The 24,748-nt window shown below is 41.1% G+C and overlaps 1 protein-coding gene across 1 annotated transcript; it reads right to left on the reverse strand.

Moving 5' to 3' along the window:
* Positions 1–143: 143 nt before the first annotated feature.
* On the reverse strand, positions 144–23,302 carry MEX3C (mex-3 RNA binding family member C). Its single transcript, XM_001155789.7, has 2 exons — positions 22,188–23,302; positions 144–3,171 (listed from the first exon to the last, which is right to left on the reverse strand). Exons 1-2 carry the CDS (start codon positions 22,939–22,941, stop codon positions 1,946–1,948), a joined length of 1,980 nt encoding a protein of 659 aa, XP_001155789.3. The 5' UTR covers positions 22,942–23,302; the 3' UTR covers positions 144–1,945.
* Positions 23,303–24,748: the final 1,446 nt, after the last annotated feature.

Below are 24,748 nucleotides of genomic sequence, written 5' to 3' on the forward strand. Positions count from 1 at the left end.
GCACACACACACAAAATAACTACAAGAGTGAGCACAGATAGCTGGTTGGGGAATAGGGAGTCTATAAAAGAAAATTTTCGATTCTGTTAACTAATCTTCTGGTATAAACTGATGATTATATGAAAAACACCAAGGAGAATACATTCAAGTTAATGGAAACAAGTCTTTATTAAGTAACTTTTAATATCAGAAAAATAAAACTCTTATAATTCTCTTTACAGCAAATATATAATATCAGTGCTTTGGCCATCTTAAGTTAAAGGCCCTTTATCATAAAATATATGGTTTTAAATTTTACTCAAATTGAATTTATAATCCCTATGACTTCCCTACATATACATAACAAAAGAGTGTAGTAAAATTAGCAAATACTAAACTATATTGATAATTTATCATTCTTAGTTTGTGGTTTTTAGAAACAGTACACGCACCTAATATATGTCGATTCCTTGGCTTATTAGTTGCAGTGTACAATGCAACAAAATACAAAATACATGCTTGGTGAACATTCGTTCATATCTACAAGACGGCAGCTAGAGATTAGGTTTCAATACTGACGATTTACTATCCTACAAGCAATTAGCATTACATCATAATATGCCATCAAGGCAACTTTTTTTATACTGAAAAAATCAAAATAAAAACCGTTATTTGTAAACTTTTATACGAAATGTAACTCTTCAAGTGGAAATAAAAAATAAAATTTGTCTATTTACTATTGAATACACATAGGATTTCAATTTTCATTATACCGAGAAAAAAGCTCTTTTGTGTTGGGAAAATAATGCTTCAAAAAATAATTAGTAGAAAAACCCACTAGTATAATGTTTTGTCCTTTCAATGCCAGCACAGATTTGGGAACATACTGAGGATGAAGTTATAGACATCCACAGGTGAAATGTACGAGTATATTTTAAATAAATCTTTCCTTGTGATTGGAAATAGTTTTGAAATGAAGTAAACTGATTGGAGGTTGTCACAGCTGCTTTTGTGAATTATGCCAAGGGCATCATTATCCCTTTCTCCCTCCTCCCTCCCCTAAATTACTAAAAAATAAAAATATATTTATAATGTGCAAGACAAATATGGATTGAACATAAAATGTTTCACATTTTGATCTATAGTCTAAAAATTAACAGCTCGATCACACTAATGAATGGAATGTTTGCATCCTCAATTATCAGCCAATATAGGTGCCATCCCAAAGCCCTTCCTGATATGGGAAAACCCAGGTGGCCATTTCCACATTCACCAAGAGAGGCAATGGGCAGGAATTCACAATTGCATTCCTGAGCCACTGATCATACCAGCCTTGAGCACTCTGGGCGAGATGAAAGTTGATGTAGCAGTTTTTGTCCCAAATTATAACCAGTGATCTAGTAAACTGCCATCAGCCCTATCATTACCAATAAGTAAGCACAATGCATTAAAAAGTTACTTGCAATCCTGCAGAATTAGGCATATGTTGTTGTAAAATAAAAAACAAACCTGTTTTGTCAAAACTGGCAGTGTAAAGAAGGCAGCACTGGAAGTGTATGAATCGTCTGTAATGCCAAGTACCCTCCATAAACTCTTAAAGTGGTTAGGCTTTGGGACCCATTGTTATGAAATCTTAGACGTACACACTTTTCTCATAGGCTCACATAACCTATGATTATCTTCACTCAGCCAAGTTGAACTTCAGCTTTAGCAATTCTTATATAAACTATGTCTCTGGGTCTACAGGATAGTACTAATAATTCAAACCAAACTAATAGACAAGAGACCACTTAGGTTTAGTGTTACCATAGCAGCCTTTTATAAGTTTACTAACAACTTTAGCCTAATCCCAATAAAGCCTGATAACAGTCATAAGAAATCATTAGGAAGTTTACTGGGGGGTACCATTATACCCATGCCTTTACGAGTCCATATAGAGATATAGTATTTATGTATATATATATAGTTAAGAGTGAATTTGGATTGCCTGAGTAACAGCTGTCTGGCAAACTGGACATGATGGCGTTCTCTTTTCACAGATCTTGTTGGCACATTCCATGCAGAAGAGGTTGTGGCCACATGGAACTAGGGCAGCAATAACCTCATTCTCAAAGCAAATCACACAGTCGTGCTTTCGTCTTGATTCTGGAGGTGAGCTAGAGGTGGAACCACCATTGGAAGAGGAGTAACTATTGGTACCATTAGAAAAAGCAGGGATATATATTGGAAGGCCAACATGGTTGCCTGTACTAGGTGGGTCGCTCCTAACCCTCCGAGCAAGTGGATGTTCTATGCTCTCAGGAAATGTAGGAGACAGACGAGGAGTAGATGGCTGACTTCCTCTGCGCTGAGTCTTCATGTTACCAGAAGGATCACTCCCAAAGCCAGAGAGTGGGTTAACTGGTTCAAATGGAGTCCAGATAGTTTGAGCAGATGTTGGTAAAGAGTCAAAGGCAGGAGAGTCAACTGCTAGGTCTTCTGAGCCTACAGATGGTAGTGTATCTCCAAACCAGAAGTTTCCTGTGCTAAATGGGCTTGTTGGACTAAAGTCAGCCAGCCTATTGCTTCCAAAGTAGGAATCTGTGGAGCCACTTCCTAGAGAACTGGAACTATCATTTCGATAATTGGATATCATTCTTGCGCGGCTAGGAGGAACAGGATTGGAGGAGAGCCACGCAGAGCCAAGAGTGCCACCTTCAAAGCTTACATCGGTACCATTGTAATGGAAATCATTCTCTTCATTGAGCTCTATATAGTTTCCTGTACGCATGGCAATATGCATTTCTATTTCTTCCCGTGCTCGGTCAACATTTTCAGGCATCCCTGTCACTTCAAAGACAGGTTCCTTATCTCTGCTCGGAGTTACTATGTAGGTGTGGGTCTGCTGCTGAATTCTTTTAATAGTTGCTCCTTTGGGTCCAACCACTAATCCTACCACACGATAAGGGACCCTGACTTGGACGGTGGTTTGACCGGGCAGATTAGGACTACATGATAATCCTCCCAGGGCAGGCCCATTTTTGTTTCGAGATGCACGAATCATGGAGAAGTGCTCTGCAGCTGAGAGGATCTCTCTTTTGGCCATGGCAACATCTTCTTTCCTTCCAGTGACAACAAAAATGGGCTCTTCACCACGAACAGGAGTCTTGATATACGTGTTTGTCTTGGCTCTCAGTGCTTTAATTTTACAACCTGTTAGAAAGAAAACATTTCATAAGAATCAACATCTACTTCAATGATATATATAAAGACAAATCACAGAATGCACCTTTTAAGCTAAATATCTGGTTATGGGTAAGTTTTAGAGTTTTTCACATAGCTAGGAAGTGGCAGAGCCAGAAGTAAACCTAGTTTGACTTAAAATCTGTGGTCTTTTTGCTAGTCCAAGAACCTCAATTTTCACAATTATCTGACAGAAGTTATTAAACTGACTTCCATCTAATTATCTTACCACTTTAACATTACTCTTTCCTCTGTAAAACTCAATTGATGACAAAAACACCGTGCTCATGGCTAGTAGGTCATCTCACTTCTGCTCCCACCAGTTAAATTCTAGGCCTGCTATGATTCAGTTTTGTTTATTCCCATGTTGTTTGTGGTAGGTGTACTCACGCTAGTAACTAAATTATCTAAATTACTGCATAAACTAGTGAAACATGAATGCAAAAAAGATGAGTATCTTAAAGAAAAAGCTGCTATTGAATTATGAATAGGTGAGACAGCTGTAAAGGGCTGGAATAAAAAAAAATAATATAGAATGATTTTGTAATCATTGTAAAGTCCTGCTCCATTTAAAAGAAACAGATACTGCAGATTGTATGGAATGTGGGTGCTGGGTGTGGTTTTATTCAAGGACTGCTCTGATTGACAGACACAATTTCAAATAAAAGGCCATGACCCCAAATCCTAAGTATATTTAAGTTAAAATAAAACATCTAAGACACATATGTATAACTTTACATAATTCTCCACTTTAACCAACTTTTTTTTTTTTTTTTTTTTTTTGAGTAATCACAGATTACTAGTGCCAACTATGTGAAGATTAGAGGGCTTCAAACTGTAACTTAAAATGTCAAGTACACAACCAAGGAATAAAACTCTGGGGTTATACTTTTCAAAGACCCTAACTTGAGCTTGCCAGCATAGATGTGTTCTCATGAATATATCATACTATTCTTAGTTTGTCAAAATAAAGAAGCTAGGTGCTGTAATCCCAGCACTTTGGGAGGGTGAGGCAGGTGGATAACCTGAGGTCAGGAGTTCAAGACCAGGGTGACTAACATGGTGAACATGGTGAAACCCCGTCTTTACTAAATACACAAAAATTAGCTGGGCGTGGTGGTGCATGCCTGTAATCCCAGCTCCTTGAGAGGCTGAGGCAGAAGAATTGCTCGAACCCGGGGGACAGAGGTTGCAGTGAGCCGAGATTGTCCCACTGCACTCCAGCCTGGGCAACAAGAGTGAAACTCCATCTCAAAAAAACAAACAAACAAACAAACAAACAAAAAAAGAAGCTAGGTGCTACTGAAGTGTCACAATCTGAGCATGTCTTTTTCTTAAATGCTCCCTTCCTTTTTTGTCCTCAATAAATTAATATTCCTATATCACTTTAGTCAGATGATGCTTTTTTTTTTTTGAGACACAGTCTCGCTCTGTCACCCAGGCTGGAGTGCAGTGATGCATTCTCGGCTGACCGCAACCTCCACCTCCCGGGTTCCAGTGATTCTCCTGCCCCAGCCACCCAAGTAGCTGGGACTACAGGCATGTACAACCACACCTGGATAATTTTTTGTATTTTTAGTAGAGATGGGGTTTCACCACGTTGGTCAGGCTGGTCTTGAACTCCTGACCTAGTAATCTGCCTGCCTCGGCCTCCCAAAGTGCTGGATTACAGGCGGGAGCCACCGCACCTGGACGATGCTTTCTAATAAAGCACATGACCTGATCACTTTTTTGCACAAAGTGGAACTTGTTTGTTTGCCCTTCCAAAGCATTCCCAAGCCACTAGGTGTTGACTACACAGGTTGAGTTATCCCCTATCCAAAAACACATGGGACCAGGAATGTTTGAGATTTTGGAGTATTTGCATCATACCTGCCAGTTGGGCATCCCTACTCTGAAAATCTGAAATGCTCCAGTGAGTATTTTCTTTGAGCATTATGCTGGTGCTCAAAAAGCCTCAGATTTTGGAGCTCTAAAACAAAATCGGAGGCTTTTTGAGCATTTAGGATTTCAAATTTTCGGATTAGAAGTGTTCAGCCTGTATGTGCTTTTGTTCTACAACAGAAAATCAGTTAGAAGAACAGAGAGTACAATGAAACTTCCACATCTACGTATCATTTATACAGGCTAAATGTCCAGGAGATTCCCTCATTTAGTGCAGCAGGTGCAGTTTGGTGTGCAGAATTGAGATCACTTTCTATTGATGCTTAAGAAATTCTGAAAGGGGTGTATAAACACAGAACTGGTCATATTCTATACTCAGGGGAGTTACTATTTGGATATGTAAGTTCACAGTGGGCTACAACTTGACAAGGTGGCAAGAAGGCAGTCAGCCACAGTTACATTCCTAACAAGAGACAGACAATATTCTGCAGAAAAACACTGGGCAAATTGCATTAAGGACAAAGGGAGAATTAGTCTAAGGGTCTAGGGTTGGTCCCTTTCATCCCTTACTAATATTGACCATTAGAAAACTGAAAATAAATAAAAGAAAAAAAAAGGAAAACAGAAATAAAAGAGAAAAAAGAAAACTATGTAAAAATCCCTTAATCAAATACTTTTGATACTATAAGTAACTGTCAGTCACACCCTTAGTAGAATATTTTCTGTTAAATACCTAACAGGTATATTATTAACTGAGGAAATATGCTTGAGGGTCCACAGAACACTATCTAGCCTATGGTTGGTATTAATAAATAGGTGTTTAATGTATGGTTCATTGGGTACAGAGAAGACAAATGGTTTGAGCATGGGCCACTCTTGAGACGGGGGAGAAAGACAGGCCTGGTCTACACCCAAAAGGGTCATGTGTTTATTAGGTTTTGCAGATCAGGGAAAAAAGTAAAAGGAAGACAGCAAAGCCAACCCTGGTTTTTTGTTGTTGTTGTTTTTTGAGATGGAGTCTCTGTCGCCCAGGTTGGAGTGCAGTGGCACCATATCGGCTCACTGCAACTTCCGTCTCCTGGGTTCAAGCAATTCTCCTGCCTCAGCCTCCCAAGTAGCTGGGATTACAGGTGCCCACCACCACACCCGGGTAATTTTTAAAATATATTCTTAGTAGAGACGGGTTTTCACCATGTTGGCCAGGCTGGTCTCAAACTCCTGAACTCAGGTGATCTGCCCGCGTTGGCCTCCCAAAGTGCTGGGATTACGGGCGTGAGCCATCGTGCCCGGCCGCCAACCCAGTTTAAGCCACTGCCAATAAAGACAGAGGAAACTATTTCTTCACTTCCCTAAATCTTTTGATTATAGTATCCTAAACTCAGATTAGGGATTATAGGGAAGCTCACCAATCATACCACTGTTTCTGTAGGAACACATATTCTGAGTTCCAAACAACTAACATGATTTCTCAACTACAAATACATTCTAATGTTGGGGACTACTCGAATAGATACTTTTTAAAGGTGACACAAACTAAAGGAGAAAAACAATCTTGTTTTGTAATTTTGCAGGTGACGAAGGTATTAGCTTTTTTGAGTACTTTAAATTGAGTTTTTATTTGAAAACTCGAAGATATTTTTAAAAATAATAGAATTTATAATCTCAGAGTGAAATAAAATTCAGAAGCCGTATTATGATATATTAGCCTGTATTTTTTAAGTTGCTACATGGCACAAGTCACCAAAAACAAAGTAAAAAAACCTAAAATATTTATAACATTATTAGAAATGGCTAATTTCTCACTTTCTTACACACACACAAACACACACATACACGCATGCACACACACATCTCTCCCCTACAAATCAAAACAACAAAAACCCAATAAAAGGGTGAAAGAAACAGCTAACATCCAAGTAAATATACAAATGGCTCTGAAGATGGAAATTCCCATTTTCAAGGGAACTGACCTATTATTTTCTACCTATAAGATTGTCAAATAACAAAAACCTTACAACAATGCTAGTAAGAGTGGGGAAAAGAACTCTCATATTTAGCTGTGAGAGTATAAACTGCCCTCTAAGAGCTATCACAGTTATAAGCCCATATATTCTTACGCTTCTACAATCTTCTTGTACAATTGATCCTGTAGAAATATGTGCACAAGTGCAAAATAACTTCTGTATTTTATAATTATTGTTTGAATTAGCATGAGGCTGGTACAGCTATATAATGGAATGCTATACACTCATAAAAGTGGTTGACCTAGGGGGACAGGGAAGGAGGGAGGCAGTTTTCACTGTATATTCTTATTTATTTTTTTAAATAAATTTTGAGTCATACATACACATTACTTTTTCAAATAAATAAGTTAGAAAAGAAAAACAAATTAAATATACAGAAATGATACACTTTACTAGTCTTAGCATATTGATTAGACTTTTGGTTAGTGCTACTGATATTATTTTAAATTACAGTAGCCCCCCTCCCTTATCTGCAGTTTCACTTTCTATCATTTCAGCTCCTTTCAGTCAACCATAGTCCAAATGCAGGTGGGTACAGTACAGTAAAAAAAGATATTTGAGAGTGAGTAAGACCACGTTCACCAACTTTTATTACAGTATATTGTTATAAGTCTTCTATTTTATTATTGTTAATCTCTTACTCTGTCTTGTTTATAAATCAAATGTTATCACAGGTATGTACATATAGGAAAAAACATAGTATGTATATATAGGGTTTGGTACTCTGCGGTTTCAAGCATCCCCTTAAGGTCTTGGGAAGGCATCCCTGTTGGATAAGGGGGGGACTACTGTACAAACAGCAGGGTAAATGATTTTGTAGCCTCAAAGTTGAACAAAGTTTTGAAACTTAAAAATGTGAGGACTACACTTCTTATAGCTACAGATAAAAATCCACATATGGCAAGTTGTATTCAAGGTAATCAATGGGCAGAAGTCTAGACTAGACTGTTTAGAGGTCAAGAACTAATTTTATCTTGATTTGGAAGTAAATTCCCTAAAAAAAGAGTCTCCAACTTAACCTCACTGGTGTAGGAACCCATTTTCCTTTCCTACATCACTGTTGCTGGGGCTATGTTTCACCTTAAAACCCTTTAGCTGCAGCTAGAACTCTGGTCCTCTCACTCCCTGATACAGCAAAGGATTCTGCCTTGCTTCTCCAGGGTAAATAAAGAGAGCTTTTCTTAGCCTTAGAAATTAAGACGGGGAGGTCCTCTGCTGCTGGGAAAGGGGTTGAAAGAAAAGAAATTAAAATGAAGGTAATCTTCAGTGTTTTTCAAACCATGGGTTGCAGTATCAATTCAGTAGGTGCAGTCAGCATTTAAAAAAAGAATTCAATATGTTCCAAATGTTTCAGTGAAATATATAATGGGCTGCAATATAAAATGTTCTTTTTCCTGTCAGAAAAGTTTAAAACCACTAGACAACATCACCTTTAAGGCCACTTTCTAGTTCCATTAACACATGTGAAATGATGTACTTACAACTAAGAACCAGTACAGTGATAGTGAAAAGGAGGGAGTGTGGCATTATTGAGAAAACCTGGGTTTAAGATCTGACTTTACAGATGAAATTTCCATACAGTTGAAAATGGTAATACTATAGTTCTGCTCTATGGTCACCTAAAGTAGCTTGTGGAGGCCAGACAGCTCAGACATATTTGTAACACCGAATTTTTAAAAACCCATTATTTATTTTCTAGCCACCAGCAACATATCTTGGATACTCAGAGCAGGATTTTTCAAGTTTTGTTTTTGTTTTTAAACCATGGTTCATTTAGATGGTAGCAAAAAGACCACATGGCCTATCCATACCATTTGTTCCCACTTCCCAACAGAAAAAGCACCATGTGATAAAGAATTGAGTTAATATTTAGGTCACCAGTAGTGTACAATTAAGCAGAAAATGAAAGTCCATGGAGCTGTTCATCATTCACCACTAAATCCTTTAAAAAGCTATAGTAGACAGTATGATAGGCAGAATCCTAAGATGGCTCCTCAAGATTCCTGGGCCTAGTATGTACACATACTTTCAGTTAAACAAACACTAACCTAGGTGGCCCCTGTGAAGGGACTTTGCAAATATAATTACAATCCAAATCAGTTCACCTTAAAATAGTAAAATTATCCAGATTATCTGGGTGGGCCTGACCTAATCGTAAGTTTTTTAAAAGCAGAGGTTTTGGCTGATTGTGGTGGCTCATGCCTGTAATCCTAGCACTTTGGAGGCTGAGGCCAGAGGACTGCTTGAAGCCAGGAGTTAATGACAGGCTGAGCAACATAGCAGGACGCTGTTTCTACAAAAAAACAAACAAAAATAAAAACAAAAAAAAAAATTAGCCATGTATGGTGGTGTGTCCCTGGAGTCCTAGCTATATGGGAGGCTAATAAGGTGAAGAATTGCTTGTGTCCAGGAGGTCATGGCTGCAGTGGGTTATGATCACACCAATGCACTCCAGCCTGGGCAACAGAGTGAGACCCTGTCTCTTAAAAAAAATTTTTTTTTTTCCTAGCATGACTCAGAAGAGAAGTCAGAGAGATGTGCTCTGGCTAACCTGGAAGAAGAAAGCAAACAATGTATGTTGTAAATTGCCTATGGTGACCCCAAGGCAAGGAACTTCAGGTGTCTTCTAGGAGCTGTGAGCTAGAAGGAAAATGGAGGTAGAGGTCATCATCCTGCAACACCCACCTCCCACTCCCTACTCAAAATGAATTTTATCAAAAACCAGCAAGCTTGGGTGAGGACATGAGCCGCAGATAAGCACTGCAGTCCTGCCCAATACCTTGATTTGAACACAGTGAGACCCTGAACAGACACACCATGCCTAGACTTCTGACCTACAGAAATGGAGATAATAAATTTGTGTTGTTGTAAGCTGCTAAATTAGCAGTAACTGTTACAAAGTAATAAAAACTACTAGAGATTCTCAGAGCCCTTAAAAACTCCACAATCACTGCCCCAAGAGAGGAGAGACTAAAGTGTTAGATATATTACATTCTTATTCAATACCCTACAAGACATTCTGGAAGTCTCTCAAGAATTATTGTAAGAAGTAGCTTTTGGCTGTGTGTGATGCCTCAAGCCTGTAATCTCAACGCTTTGGGGAGCTGAGGTGGGAGGATCACTTGAGTTCAGGAGTTTGAAACCAGCCTAGGCAACATGGCAAAACCCCATCTCTACAAAAAATATAAAAAACTATCTGGGCGTGGTGGTGCACACCTGTGGTCCTAGCTACTTGGGAGGCTGAGGTTGGGAGGATCACCTAAACCTAGGATGTCAAGGCTGTAGAGATCTGAGATCGTGCCACTGCATTCAAGCCTGGGCAACAGAGTGAGACCCTGACCCAAAGAAAAGAAAAAAAAAATTAAGAAGCAGTTTTCAACATAAAATACTGTATTAAGGTGTTACAGTAAATATGGAATTGCCAATAGTTCAATTAAAGTCCAAAAATATTTCTGTCCTTTAATTCCCTATTACCTGCTTTAGTTTCCTAATGCTGCCTTAACAAGTTACCACAGTGGCTTTAATGACATAAATTTATTGTTTTTACATATATTTGTTATTTTACAGTTTGGTGGGTCAGACATCTGATATGGGTCTCAACAGGGCTAAAATCAAGGTGTTTGCAAGGGCTATGTTCCTTGCAAGAAGCTTGAGGGATCCAGTTCCTTGCACATGCAGGTTGTTGGCAGAATTTGATTGCTTGCAGTGAAAGGACTGAGTGTCCTTGCTGGCTGTCAGCTGAGGGTCATTCCCAGCTTCTAGAGGCCACCTACATTCCCTGGCTTGTGACTCATCTTCAGAGCGAGCAATGGAGGCTGAGTCCTTCTCATGCTTCAAATCTTCTTTTTCAGATCTCAGACCCAACTGGGAAAGGTTTTCTGCTTTTAGGGTCTCATGTGATTATACCCAGATGATCATCCAGATGATCTCAAGCTCCCCAAAGCAAGGTCCATACCCTCAATCACGTCTGCATAAACACCTGCAACATCCCTTTTGCCAAATGAGGAGACATATTCAGAGTTCCTGGGGAATTCGGATATGGACTTGTTGGGTGGGTGGGATTACTCTGCCTATGACATTACCTTTCTCCTTTCCTTCAATTATTTTCCTTTTCTTCCAAGTACCTAGCTTTTAAATCCCAATTCAGGAACAGTAACCCAAAGGCCAGGGCAGCGAATAGACATAAGGTAGGGTCAGGAAAGGTTTGGGGAATCACGGGCATTGGAATAGGTGAAGGGATAAATCTAAAAATCAAGTAAGGGCTGGGTGTGGTGGCTCATGTCCGTAATCCCAACACTTTGGGAGGCAGAGGTGGGAGGATTGCTTGAGGCCAGAAGTTCGAGACCAGCCTGGGCAACATAGTGAGACCCCCTCTCTATAATAAACAAATAATATTAAAATAAAAATATCAAATAGGGAGAAAATATAGAAGCCAAGTGTTTACAATGACTTTTACTAGGAGATTATGTTTATGTTGGGAGATTAGTGGTTTGGTACGTGATACACAGTAAAAGTGGCTTCCACTTATCCTAGGCGTTCCCAGCAAAATCACTGCTTGGGTGAACTCTAAGAGCATTTTATCAATTGTGAGATAAAGTGCAGCCTAATACCTGAACTTACCCATTCACATGTTAAATTCCCTATAAAGATGCTAGTGCTACTTCCAGGTGGTATAAATGAACCAGCATCATTTCTGCTCTCAAGCTTAGTCTAGAGGGAAAAAAGTAAAGCAACACTGAATACAGTAACTGGTTTAAAGGTACCTACAAAGCAGTAGGTACATACAAAAGGAGATGACTTTACTACTTACAGTAAATAAAAGAAAGCTTTAAAGGCATCTGAACTGAGGCTTAAAGAAAATGGTTTTGCCAGATGGGAAGGAGAGCAGAGGGAACTGCAAGTGCAAAAGCAGGGAATCAAGAGTACAGGATGGCACAGTCAGACAACTGGGTTCAGCAGTGTGAGAGCTTCATGTCACTGGAGGATAGAATGGCAGGGATAAAGCTGGATGGGGAGACAGAAGTCTCTGATGTCAGGCAAGGGAATTTCGACTTTATCGTGTAGTAGAAAAAACTGGAGATAGACAGTAACATAAACAGATATGAATGTTAAGACTAGGGGGTGCATAAAGGATGCAAAAGAGACAAGACGGGGGACTCACCACAAGGCCTATCACAATAATGAACAGAAAAATGCTGAGAACAAAGGACAGAATGCAAGGCTGGGGCTATGTATGACCACTGTTATGAACATCAAGTACTTGTGTTGTAGATTTTGCAAAAAGGAACTTGTTTTCTAGAAACTGAACGCATTATGTTTTCCATTCATTTCATACATTAGCTACAAATACAAGGTGACTAAAGAAAGCTCAAACCCTTACAAGCAAACATCACAACTGCATTATGTGTATATTTTCACTTTTGGCAGTCCTTGGGGTTTTTCTTAAAAAATTTCCCAAGAGGTTTTGTTTTGAAGGGTAAAGAGAGAGGGGAGTTAAACATCTTGAGTAGCTCTTCTTACCTTCAAGAAAAATAAAACTCTTTGGCCTGAAATTAAGTCCCCACCCCTTCTGCACATTAAGCGGCCATAACCTACCTTCTCCCAGACTTCATCCCCCAAACATGTCTTGTTCCTCTTCTATCTCTGCTCGGGTATTTCCTTACATAATCTGGAAAACCCTCCTAGTATTCCTTTTCCTCCCTGAGTTATCTGAATAACAAACATGGCCATTTGGAAAAGATAAAACTGTATGTGTGAAAGGCTCCACGAACTTAAGAATAATACAAACATAGGCACAACTCATTATTATAGCTATCATGTATGAATCCATTAAGGTCCAGTTCAAGGGAAACAATATAAGCAGCAAAAAACTGACTATCTGCAGGACTCGGAACCTGCTGTTTCAACGTTAGGGCAAACTATGATTAAAGACACTTCCTTCGTTTGTTTTTTGCAAAGATTAAATGAAATAATGTATTAAAAATGCTTACTACAATGCCTGTTATTAAGTGCTTAGCCCAAGTTGTCTTAAGTCCACACTACTTTCATCACACTATTTTCCCCTAAAAACACATCATTTTGGGAGGCTGAGACAGAAGAATCGCTCGAACCCGGGAGGCGGAGGCTGAGGTCAGCAGAGATCACACTACTGCACTCCAGCCTGGGCAACAAGAGCGAAACTCTGTCTCAAAAAAAAAAAAAAAACAAAAACAAACAAACAAAAACCCTAAATCATCTCACGTTTCATGATATATAAGAATGAATGAAGGGGTTGTATTAATAATTTTATACAAAATAAGGTCCCTTTCCCCTTGGAATAGTCTAGACAGAATATTCAAAAGCTCCTTTCATTTTACAGAAACACATAAAATACTGTATTAAGGTGTTACAGTAAATATGGAATTGCCATTAGTTCTATTAATCAATTCTAGTATTCTATCTTCAAAGACTAATGAGTATCAGCTAAATCCCAGTAAGAATGTTTCATGTACACAACATTAATTCAACATTTTAAGTAATAATTTAAGAATGCAATGTATTCCTAAATGCATAATATAAAACTAATAGCTTTCCTTTCTAGGGTTCAAGTGGCCTCCTTGTAGCTATTTTAAGGCAAGAATACTGTTTGTCTGACTTTAGGGATTACTATGACAATACTTCAAACACCTTCATTTATGTGATTTTAGTTTCATTATCAGTATTCATATAAACATTTAATGCCTTCAATCAAGTAGCATCTACTGTACTTCAAACAAAAGTGCCAAACGACTTGAGGTTGACTGGGTCCTTACATAAAAAGCTGTTTGGCCAGTTGTGGTGACTTACGCCTGTAATCCCAGCACTTTGGGAGGCCGAGGTGGGTGGACTGCTTGAGCTCAGCTTCAGCTCAGACGTTCAAGACCAGCCTGGGCAACATAGTAAAACCCCGTCTCTACCAAAAATACAAAAAACTAGCCAGGCGTGGTGGTGTGCACTTACCGTCCCAGCTACTGGGGATCACTTGAGCCTGGGAGGCGGAGGTTGCAATGAGCTGAGATTGCTCTACTGCACTCCAGCCTGGGCGACAGAGTGAGACCCTGTCTCAAAAAATAAATAAATAAATAAATAAATAAATAAAAATATGCTGGGAATAAAGGCAAGAGGGAAGAAAACCCCAATTAAAACAATATGGAAAGTACAATGATATAAACAATAAAATGGCAAGTTTATAAGAAAAAAATTTAGTTCAATAAAGTAAAAAGGAAGTATTCCACTTTGTTTTAGGTACTTTAACCATATTAATAATGCAAAGATGACTAAGATTCAGTTCTACCTTCACTGACTTGTATTAACTTCAAGCACTAAAAGTATTTAGTGATACATGTTCATGTACAGATAGTGACCTATTTTCTTTTCTTATACTGTTGGTTGGTGACAGTAGTCAGATCTTCTACAATATCCTTGCTGATTTTTGTCTACTTGTTCTACCACTTACTGAGATAGGCACGTTGAAGTCTCAAACAATAATGGCTTGAGACCTTGGATAAGTTGTTTGTACCTCCATAGACTTGTTTATCCGTTCGGTGGAATTAAGAATGGATTAAATGAGATGACACATGTAGTTTTTGCACAGTGCCTGACATAAGTTTGTTGTTATTAAAAGACAAGTGAACTGATTTTTATACGGAGTTAAAAACATTTAAAGAAACTCCTAAAGATAAAACATATCATAAACTTTGCAAAATTGAGAAGATTTTGCAAAGTCAATCTAACTGGTAATATGAAATCTGGTTTACTTTTACCTAATTTTAGGGACTCTCTTTGGACAAAAATCAGAATATAAGAAATGTGACAGACCACCTAGTTAAATCTCATTTTAGACATGAGGAAAACCGAAGCCTAAAATTGTCCAGTTATAAACTAGTGACCCCTAAACCAATGTTCTCTCAAGCTGCCTTATTTTCCTAAATCCCAATAAGAATATTTCTAGTGTATTTTTAGGAGTGGAGAAGAATTCCCTGCATGTACAAGGTATTTTAAAAAACAGAAGTTAAATTAAATCTAAAACCCCTCTTTTTTCACTTATTTTAGACAAGACAATAAAAAATATTTAATGAAAAGGTTTATTATTTGGCCTTTCAGTAAACCTGAAAGAAAAAACCAGAAGAGGGTGTAAATTAGAGATGAAAGGCAGAAGTTTTCCTAACTGGGGAGCTTGAAATTATGTTCATGCTCTTTAGAGAATGTTAACAGAAACCTTAGAATTATCTGTCTGGGTACCATACAATGGAATTAGATTCATTTGTAAATGATTCTCTTCCAGACTTGCTTAGTTCTTTGCCAGGAAATACATTTCCAAAGCTCTGATTTTAAATAAATTTTAAGACATATTATAAATTTAAAAAATATAACTTACATAATTTATTGGTATAGCCTACGAAAAACTTACTAAAATGACATTTTTTGGCTTTAACTAGCATTTGTTCAGAGTATAAAAGAAATTTAGCAGTAAAAATTTACCTTATCTGATATATAATTTATCATCTCTGTACTTTCAATTGTACTGTCAATTTCTACTAATGCTATCTTCTCAGACTTGATCCTTACAACAAATGAGGGAAAGGGGAGAGAGAAACCTGGAAGAACAAGTAGATGAAGTAGGTTTTTTCCAGAAGAGAAAACAGGCTCAGAGAGGTTAAGTGATTTATCCAAGGTCACAGGCAGCAAGTGCAAAACACAAGGTTTCTAACTCCAAGTCCAATGTCCTTTCCTGCATTATACTAAATGGCACTGGTAGAAAGGCAGAAGAGAAGGCAAAGGGAAAGGGAGGCACAGAGAAGGGAAATAATAATAAAAAGGTCAGCTCCAAATGCAAATATATACTTTTACATTGGTAACCATTTTGGGAGATCTTTTCTAGTTGTTTGAAGCCACTCCCTCCCCACTTCCCCTTCAATCATGTTAAGACCAAATTACTTATGCTTACCTTCAACTACATCTGCAGTTTTCATTAAAGGATTTTCTTTTATTATTTTAAGGCTTAGTCTTATTATTCCATGATAGACTTTACTTGTGACCAAACCAGGCTTCTCTGCATGCAATGAGGAATTGTAGTCCGTACTTACCGGACAAGGGCAACAAACACTTGAAGTGTCCTTACATCTCAAACACTGGCATGGAAGAGGTCCTATAGTTAGTGTAACTTAAAATTCTCAAAGTCAGTTATAGAATAAAGACTTGAACTACTCAAACAGTATTAGACTATGCATACATTCAATTTAGTATATCTGGGTTTGGTAATCCTAACATTAGAAAATTATTTTCAAGGCTTAAATATCAGATTTAATCTTTGTAAGTCTCTATATAGTAACTAATGGTAGCATGGGGAAAATGTTAAAAGTAAATCCACAAATTATGGTATATAAGCTACTTGGAAAGCATTAAGAATGCAGTTTAATAAAAAAGGTATCACTTAAGGATCACCTGAATATCAATGGAGATTTAAACATAATTATCCATGATCTACTTGGAGCTTCTTAAAAAGCTTTTTTATTTTTAAGTGCAAATACACTCCTTTAGTATCTTATGAACATTATCTACTTTTTCATCTTGAGTTTGGTTACAAATTCTACATGGCAGGAATGACACTGTTTAGAATTCTATAACAATCCTATAAATTATAAAATAGTACTGTGGTAGTCATCATGGCTCTCCTTGTGGGCACATACTTGTCATATACTTTCTCAGCCATTTGAAGTTAGGTGTGGCCAGATGATTTGCTTTAATGAAATATGAGCAGATGTGATAAGCATTACTTCCAGATCTAACATTTTAAGACCAGTATGTGCTATGCTGTAGTCTTTCATCTTCTGGCACAACAGAAGATCAGTAACACTGGAGATGGTGGCTGCTGTTGGCCTGTGTCCCTGAATGACTAAAATGAGCAGAGCCCCTATGAACAAGAAATAAACCATAGTTGTTTTAACACTGAGGTGTCAGAGTTCTTTGTTAACCACAGCATAACAAGCCCATCTTGACAGAAGTGCCAAGTATCTAAAAGGCATTCAGATATCCGTTGGTTCTAGTTCTATTACATTGGAAGAATATAATGAGTCAAACTATCTGCTAAAGCCAAAAAAGGTGGACATGATTAAACGGTGGTTCCAAATTAATATCAGATTTACCTTAACAAAAGTAATGTGCTTAGTTTAGCACTTACAGTTTCATATATGTCGATTTCTTTATCTTCCAGAGTCTCTACAGGAATTGTAGATACGATTATGCCCAGGTGCAAAAGAGGAATCTGAAGCCTAGGGAGTTCAAGTGACTTGTTCAAGATTACACAGTGAGTTATTGGCACAGGAATATCTATTTCTGATTTGGTTCTTTCCAATATACCACAGCTGAACAGAGACTGTCACAGGCAGTTTGGTGTAGCTACGATAGGTATTTTTACATATTGTATAAGCTACGATATTAAAATACACATACTAAAACATTTTTATGTTTAAGGCAAAAGTATTCAAAAACCAAATCAGCAATATATTAAGCATTCCCTTATAACTAAATGCTACCTTTCCTTAAAAACTTACGCTGTAAAGAACCACCTAGAATTCCAACCTATAAACATTGTTTGAAAATTTTCTAGATAGAAATCTCTAACAGACTAACACAAATACTTGGTTCCCTGGATCATTTTCAGGTTGTTGGTAACCAAGGGGTACAAAATACACCCTTGAATTACCACTTCATTTCCCATTTCCTCCCTAGTGAATCAGAATAGTTCATTAGCTGAATAAGGCAGGAAGAAAGGCAGTAGATTCCCCACCCATTTGCAAAAACAATTACAGTAACTGAACCCTTCTCAAGGGTCCCAGAACTAATACAAACCATTATTAACGAAATTTAAATTTTAAAGCCTAGAAAAATTGTAATATTTAATTTTTAAAGCTAGTGTCTATATATATACGCAAATTAACTTTCTGTACTACAAATGACAGTAAATTTTTAGCTAGACACATTAGAACTATATTACAATTAAAACTGTGCCTTGTGGGTAGTACAGACACCAAAATTTTATCAAGTAAACTAATTTGGATAGTGGTATTTTAAATTATGCATATTAGAAATTCAGTATCCTACGATTAGGGCACAAGTTAATCCAAAATACTAACCTTCCAGAGCAGAATGCTTCAATACTGAAGCGGCAATGTAGAGTACAAAGAATTTTATTTCTGATGTCAAACTATGCTAAATCCAATCTCAACTATTTGAGCAAGTTAGCTCTCAGAACCTCTGTTTCTACCTCTCTAAACGGCAGTAACCACCTAGCAGGGTTAAACGGCACTGGTGAAGCACCTAACATAGTACTAAGCTAAGAGAAGTCCAACAATGCACCCTCATCCCCATAAAAGAAAAAGACACTGTGCTGTAGCATCATTCTGAAACTATTTATTCTCATGAAATATGTATTTCTCCTTGAAGAGAAAATTTATGTACAGCAAGACCAAGCTTTCTCTTTTTCTCCTGGTCACAGACGTATAAACCCTATTTCAGTTGTGTTAGAGCTTGAAGGGTGGTTCCACCCTAAGAAATTGGGAAGACAAATTGAAACAGTGTAAAGTATTAATTGTTAATAAAGAATTTTGTTTTATAATGTGTAATATATTAAGCACACTTACTATTCATACATAAATATCCAGATATTGGGAGTATGCACATTTTTTTTGGACAGGGTGTACAATAAAAAGAAGCTAGAGACGACTTTTCTAGACTATGTGGCTAGAGAACACACATAGACCATTAATTAAGGTCTAATGAAAGATACACATTTATCCTAATAGTAATATAAAATCTTGGGTTACAAGTCTCTAAACAACTGAATTTACGACATTTAGTATTAATTTATAATGTATTAAGAATGGGTATACAGTTCTATTTTAATTCACTTTTTAGTCTAAGTGGATATAAATGACTGTACAAATCGGAACAAAACCTGCTGACTAAAATTAGACCTGTTAATCACTGTTAATATGTCTTGAAGGTACTATACTTAAAAACAGAGACGTTCTAAGTTTATAAAATTAGGTCTTAAAATCTGTTGTCAGGTTTATTTTTGATGTCCATATTCTAAAACTTCTTTGATTATATCAACAAGCCTCTTCAGTTCCTGGCTTTATTTTACAGTACTGTTGTTTCACAATAGATGCAATGCTTTAAAAAACAAGGCCAATTTAACATTTACCAATGACCATATGCTACTGGGGAGTATAAATTCGAGGTCAAACACTCTGCCAACTTTCATCAGTATCAAAAGCGGTAGTTTGTGTTTTAGAAAAACACTGGAACTCAGAGGCCATCTACATGAGTTGCTAGTCTATGTGACTCAGAATTCCATTTGTCCTGCTCTTTGCTTCAGAGCTGAAGTCATAAATGTCTCCATCTGTGACATAATTATTTCCAAAATCAATTAAGAGATGTCAAATAGAAAATTATGGCTTCAGGTAATACATAAAATGGCAGAAATGGATAATTTAATCTTAAGGATGAAAGTTTAGCTCCTTCAAAGCAAACAAGAAAATGAAATGATTTGCCCTGTTTTACTCACTTAGGGCAGATTCTCTCCCGTGGGGAAATATAATACTGTAAAAGAATGTGAACATTAGAAGTCACTTCGTTCTCCATACGAGTGAGCAAACACTTTACAGGTTTATTACTATGCTGCTGGGACATGGGGGTGGCAAAGGGGTCAATGATCCACAAGTTGTATGGTTCAAAACAGCAAAAGGACCAGATTTTCTGCTTTTAAGATAGAGAATGATGACATACTTTTAACAGTATTGTCAACTCTGGGAAAATACAAGGTTTAAATGGAAGAGCCAGCAATTTGTCTCCATGATCTAAGACATAATTAAATTCAACATTTCCTTATTAACCAAATAAACACAGCCCTCAAAAGAAAAGCTAAGGCTTTATCTCATTTCCTATCATGTAATAGCTGGTACAAAATAAAAACTTGGAATTCACTTTACTTTTAAAAAACTGATTTCTATAAAGATTAACAACATACACAAGTAAGGGCCATTTAGCAGTGCTTTAAGGGGTGTCTACTATAATGAAGGACTAAAGTTTGTATTAAACTAAATCTATAAAATACGTTATCTTGTCCTTCAGTAAAACTGGCACGTAAATGTTTTCTTCCTTTGTTACCCTAGACTGTTACCATAAGCACACGGAAGCAACTTGTCCTGAGAAGTGGCATCTTCATATGGCATTCAGGCTTCTTCACATTCTGGTGTGAACGCCTGCCTTCCCCCTTTTCCACCACTCCCCTTTACAGACCTCAAGTATCAAAACAACACTACTTGGCAATTATACCTAGGTTAGTCCTCCACACCCCTCCTCACATTGTTCCTCCACAGTTTTTCAATCTCCATTTGTTAGACTCCTTCCTACCCATTTTCCAAGGCCCTCTCCATAGATGTTCTCTTACCTGAGACTTTGTCACACTAAATACACTATAGTTAGTGCCATTCTACTGTTTATTAGACTGTTATCTTCTTAAGGGCAGAAAGTCTGAATTAACTTCACATTCTCAACTCAATACCACAAACTCAAAACCTGGCAAAATACAAGCTTGGTACATAGCGATTCCTCAGTGTTCTTACATGAATGGTCAACTCATTCTGATCCAAATTGAGATGTTGTAATTTTATCCCATGTAAATAAAAGTTTTCTCCTGGATTATTACTCTAAGTATCGCCAAAACCAAACAATCCAGGTATTTGAAACTCATTAACCAGAAGAACGACAAGCATAAGCTATCTTTCAATTGAAAGGTCCAGCTTTGAACAGTGTCTGTAAGTGCCAATCATCAGGCAGTCTGAACTAAGCTATCTCCTTTATCCAGATTTCAGATGAGTTTTTATTAAAATCCTACAGATAGGAAAGAAATAAGCCAAGTCTGATATGTGAAACCACCATTTCGACAGAGCTCTTATTTATGTGTACTTTAGACCACTTGGGAAAGATGAGATCATTTAAGCGGCAGCGCCATCATCTCTCTTTATTTGACCCCAACAATGCTCTCAACCTAACAGTAAAGAGGCATGCATCAACCAGGCTAAACCACATTGTCATGCGGTGGCAGCAGGTAACATCTGCCCCTTTCATAAAGGGGAAATGCTACCATAAAGAACTTAGGACCTTCCCTAAAAATGTCGGATACAGAGGTACCCCAGGCATCCCCTTCCCCCACCTTCACAAATCTACTCCTGGAATCTGAGACATAGGTCCTTTGTCTGAACAATGTGGGAGGAGTCTGTCTGCAGTACTGGTGTGCTAGCAAGTGAAGAGGAGAATTAACTGAAAACTGTATAAACCGATGAAGTTTCTTAATTACCTTAGTGTCCATTTTTTCTTCATCCTGCACACCGAACAGCTTTAAAAGACAGCCAGTGTGTCAGTGTGTCTTTCCGAGAGTTGAAACGTATCGAGAGAAAATACAGTTAAGATAGGCGGCAGTGAGTTGGGCTGCTTTTCCAAAGCTAAGTTTCTCAACAGCGGAGGGGGGGCAGGGGATGGCGGTGATACCGACCATTTGAACACCCCTTCCCTCCCCAGTGAGCTCTGTCTACAGGCCTCCATTTCTGTTCTTTTCTCCATCTGAACAAGTTCTTGTAAGGAAGGCTGAACGCTTTTAGAAGACACTCGGCGGCGCAAACTTGCAATCTCGAAGCTTTCCGTACCCAACAGCGAACCCACAACTCCTCGAGCCCGACCTTTTACCACCTCACTGAGGTTTCTGGTGCCACGCCAGCCTGGTGTTCCACGAATACAGCCCAAGTAACGTGAACACCACCGGACTGGGTCGCCCGAGAAACTTCACACTTTTTACCAGGCAAGACGGGCGGAAAAGCGTGGGTTTTCGCAAGGTGACCCATCTTCACATCTGGTCGACCCTCGGCTCCTCCCAGACCCCTTCGCGGTGGACTTGGGGGCCTCGCCGGGTTCGCCTTTTCCGTCCCACGCTCCTTTCTCTCGTCTCCCCACCCACGCCCGGGGCCATGCCCAGCTGGACCTCCCCACCCCTGCACTCACCCTGGCGGCCGACGATCTCGGCGACGTGCTCGGAGCTGGGCACCGGGACGCACTCGGTGGTGTTCACGCTCTTTCTCCGGAGCAGGGCCGCCTGCTCCCCGTTCAGGGCGGCCGCCGCCGCCCCACAGCCGCCGGGGCCGTAGGCGTGGGACAGCATCGCCGCCATCATGCCCTGGGCATCGTCCCCTCCGTACAGCACCCCCGCCGCCGCCGCCGCGGCCGCCGCCTCCCGGGCATCGAAGCTGGCGGCTGGCAGCAGCACAGACCCCAGGGACCCGCCTGGGATCTGCTGGGTCTGAGAGGCGGTGGCCGCGGGCGGCGACAGCAGCAGCAGCGACGACCGGTCCTCCTCCTCTGCTTCCTCCAGCTCCTCCTCCTCCAGCAGGTCTCCGTCCAGCTCCGCTTCCTCCCCCTCCTCCTCGTCCTCTTCCAGCTCCAGCTCGGCCGCCTCCGGGGCCCCGGGCCGGCCGGGCGGAGCCCGCTCCTCTGGAGACAGCCCCGCCGCCCGCCGGGCCTGGCCCTGCGCCGCCGCTGCCGGGGCCCGAAGCGCCGGGGCGCCGGGCTCCGCCGGGCTGGGGTCGTCGAGGCCTAGCGCGGCCAAGCGCTCCCTCAGCAGGAGCCCGTCCCCCTCGAGCTCCGGGCCGCCCGAGGGCGGCGGCAGAGGCGGCGGTGGCGGCGGCGGCGGCGGGGGCGGCTGCGGCAGGGGGGCCGGGGCCGCCGCCAGGGCCAGGGCCGCGGAGCTGCCGCTGGGCATCGCGGCGGCGCGCTGTCAATGGCGGCGGCGGCGGCCGGGTCAGGCGCGGCAGGCGGCGAGCCCCATGGCGGACAGGGCCAGGGCCCTGCTCAGCTCGCAAACACCTTTCCTCTGGGGAGGCGGCGGGGCTGGGGACCCGGGCCGAGGAGCGCCAGGGCCGCCCGGAGACCGGAGAGGGCGGGGTGGAGGGGCAGGGGAAGGAGGCAGAGGTAGGTAACTAGGTGGGTGGGTGGGGACGGCGGCGGGGCGGGCTGGTGGAGGTGGCAGCGGCTCCCCTCTCAGGGTTTCTTTTGTTTCATGGCCTTAACCAGCCCCCGGCGCGCGCGGCGGCGGCGGCTACGCCCCACGCCGCTCTCCGAATGAAGCCGGCGCGCTCTGATTGGGTGCTTTTAATCTCTGGGAGCCCGCCTTCTCCTCCCGCAGCCTTCCAACTCCTTTCCCCAGCCCCACCCCCCACCCTCCTTCGGGCCCCGCCCCTCCCCTCCCCAGAGCTCTCTGATTGGGTGACCGGGACCAGCCAGTTCCCGAAGCCTACTCCTTCCGTCCTCTCCCCGCCCACCTCCCTCTCATTCCTCCCGGCAAGCGCGGAGAGGGACTGTGATTGTTCACTTTACACGTCACTCTTTGTGACGTCCCCGGCGGGGGCGGGAAAAAGGAGGCGGACGAAGGCGCTGCTGCAGAGGCTGAAACTAAGGGCCAAGCGGGGTTTTGGCGCAGGCGCGTGCCGTCGAAGCGCACACCTGGATTTGTTTCCCCTCAACCCTTCATCCCTGTAGCCCATGTGGCTGAGTTCTTTTAGGGAAGGCACTGTGTGAGCGGCCTGGAGCAGAGCTGCAGGCATACGTTCGAGAGCATTGTTTCCTCGGGTTGAGGAAGAGATCGCCCCCTTCAGAGGAAGGGCCTTAAGAAGGGTCACGGAAGGAGGGGCCACGCAGTATTCTCCTATCCCCTCGCGGGGGCGGTTTCCTGAGCCGCGTGGCTCCCGGGCCTTCCCTCTCGGACTCGGGAATGCTCCTCCCTCGGGGCCGGGCCCTCCCACGCCCCGCTGGCCCGGCTTCTCTGCCGGCAGGATGGTTACATCAGCAGCCTGGAGGTGCTGAAGTTTAGCTCTTCGGGGTTTTTTTTTTTTTTTTTTTAAACGGAGTCTAGCTGTGTCGCCCAGGCTGGAGTGCAGTGCTGCGATCTTGGCTCACTGCAACCTCCGCCTCCCGGGCTCAAGAGCTTCCCCTTGCAGTGGCTCACGCCTGTAATGCCAGCACTTTGAGAGGCTGAGGCGGGCGGATCACGAGGTCAGGTCAGGAGTTCGAGACCAGCCTGATCAACATGGTGAAATCCCGTCTCTACTAAAAATACAGAAATTAGCCGGGCGTGGTGGCGCACGCCAGTAATCCCAACTACTCGGGAGGCGGAGGCAGGAGAATCGCTTGAACCCGGGAGGTGGAGGTTGCAGTGAGCCAAGATCATGCCACTGCACTCCAGCCTGGGCGACAGAGCGAAACTGCGTCTTAAAAAAAAAAAAAAAAAAAAAAAAGAGTTTCTCCTGCCTCAGCCTCCCGAGTAGCTGGGATTACAGGCACCCACCACCACACCATGCTAATTTTTGTATTTTTTAGTAGAGATGGGGTTTCACCATGTTGGCCAGGCTGGTCTTGAACTCCTGACCTCACGTGATCCACCCGCCTCGGCCTCCCAAAGTGCTGGGATTACAGGCGTGAGCCATGGCATCTGGCCTCTCCTTTCACTCTTAGCTAAGCTAACGTCAATACAAGTTGTCCTTCAGAGCTCAGCTTAAACATCACTTCCTCTA

This window comes from Pan troglodytes, chromosome 17, assembly GCF_028858775.2.
Source record: "Pan troglodytes isolate AG18354 chromosome 17, NHGRI_mPanTro3-v2.0_pri, whole genome shotgun sequence".
In the NCBI taxonomy this organism is placed as follows: domain Eukaryota; kingdom Metazoa; phylum Chordata; class Mammalia; order Primates; family Hominidae; genus Pan; species Pan troglodytes.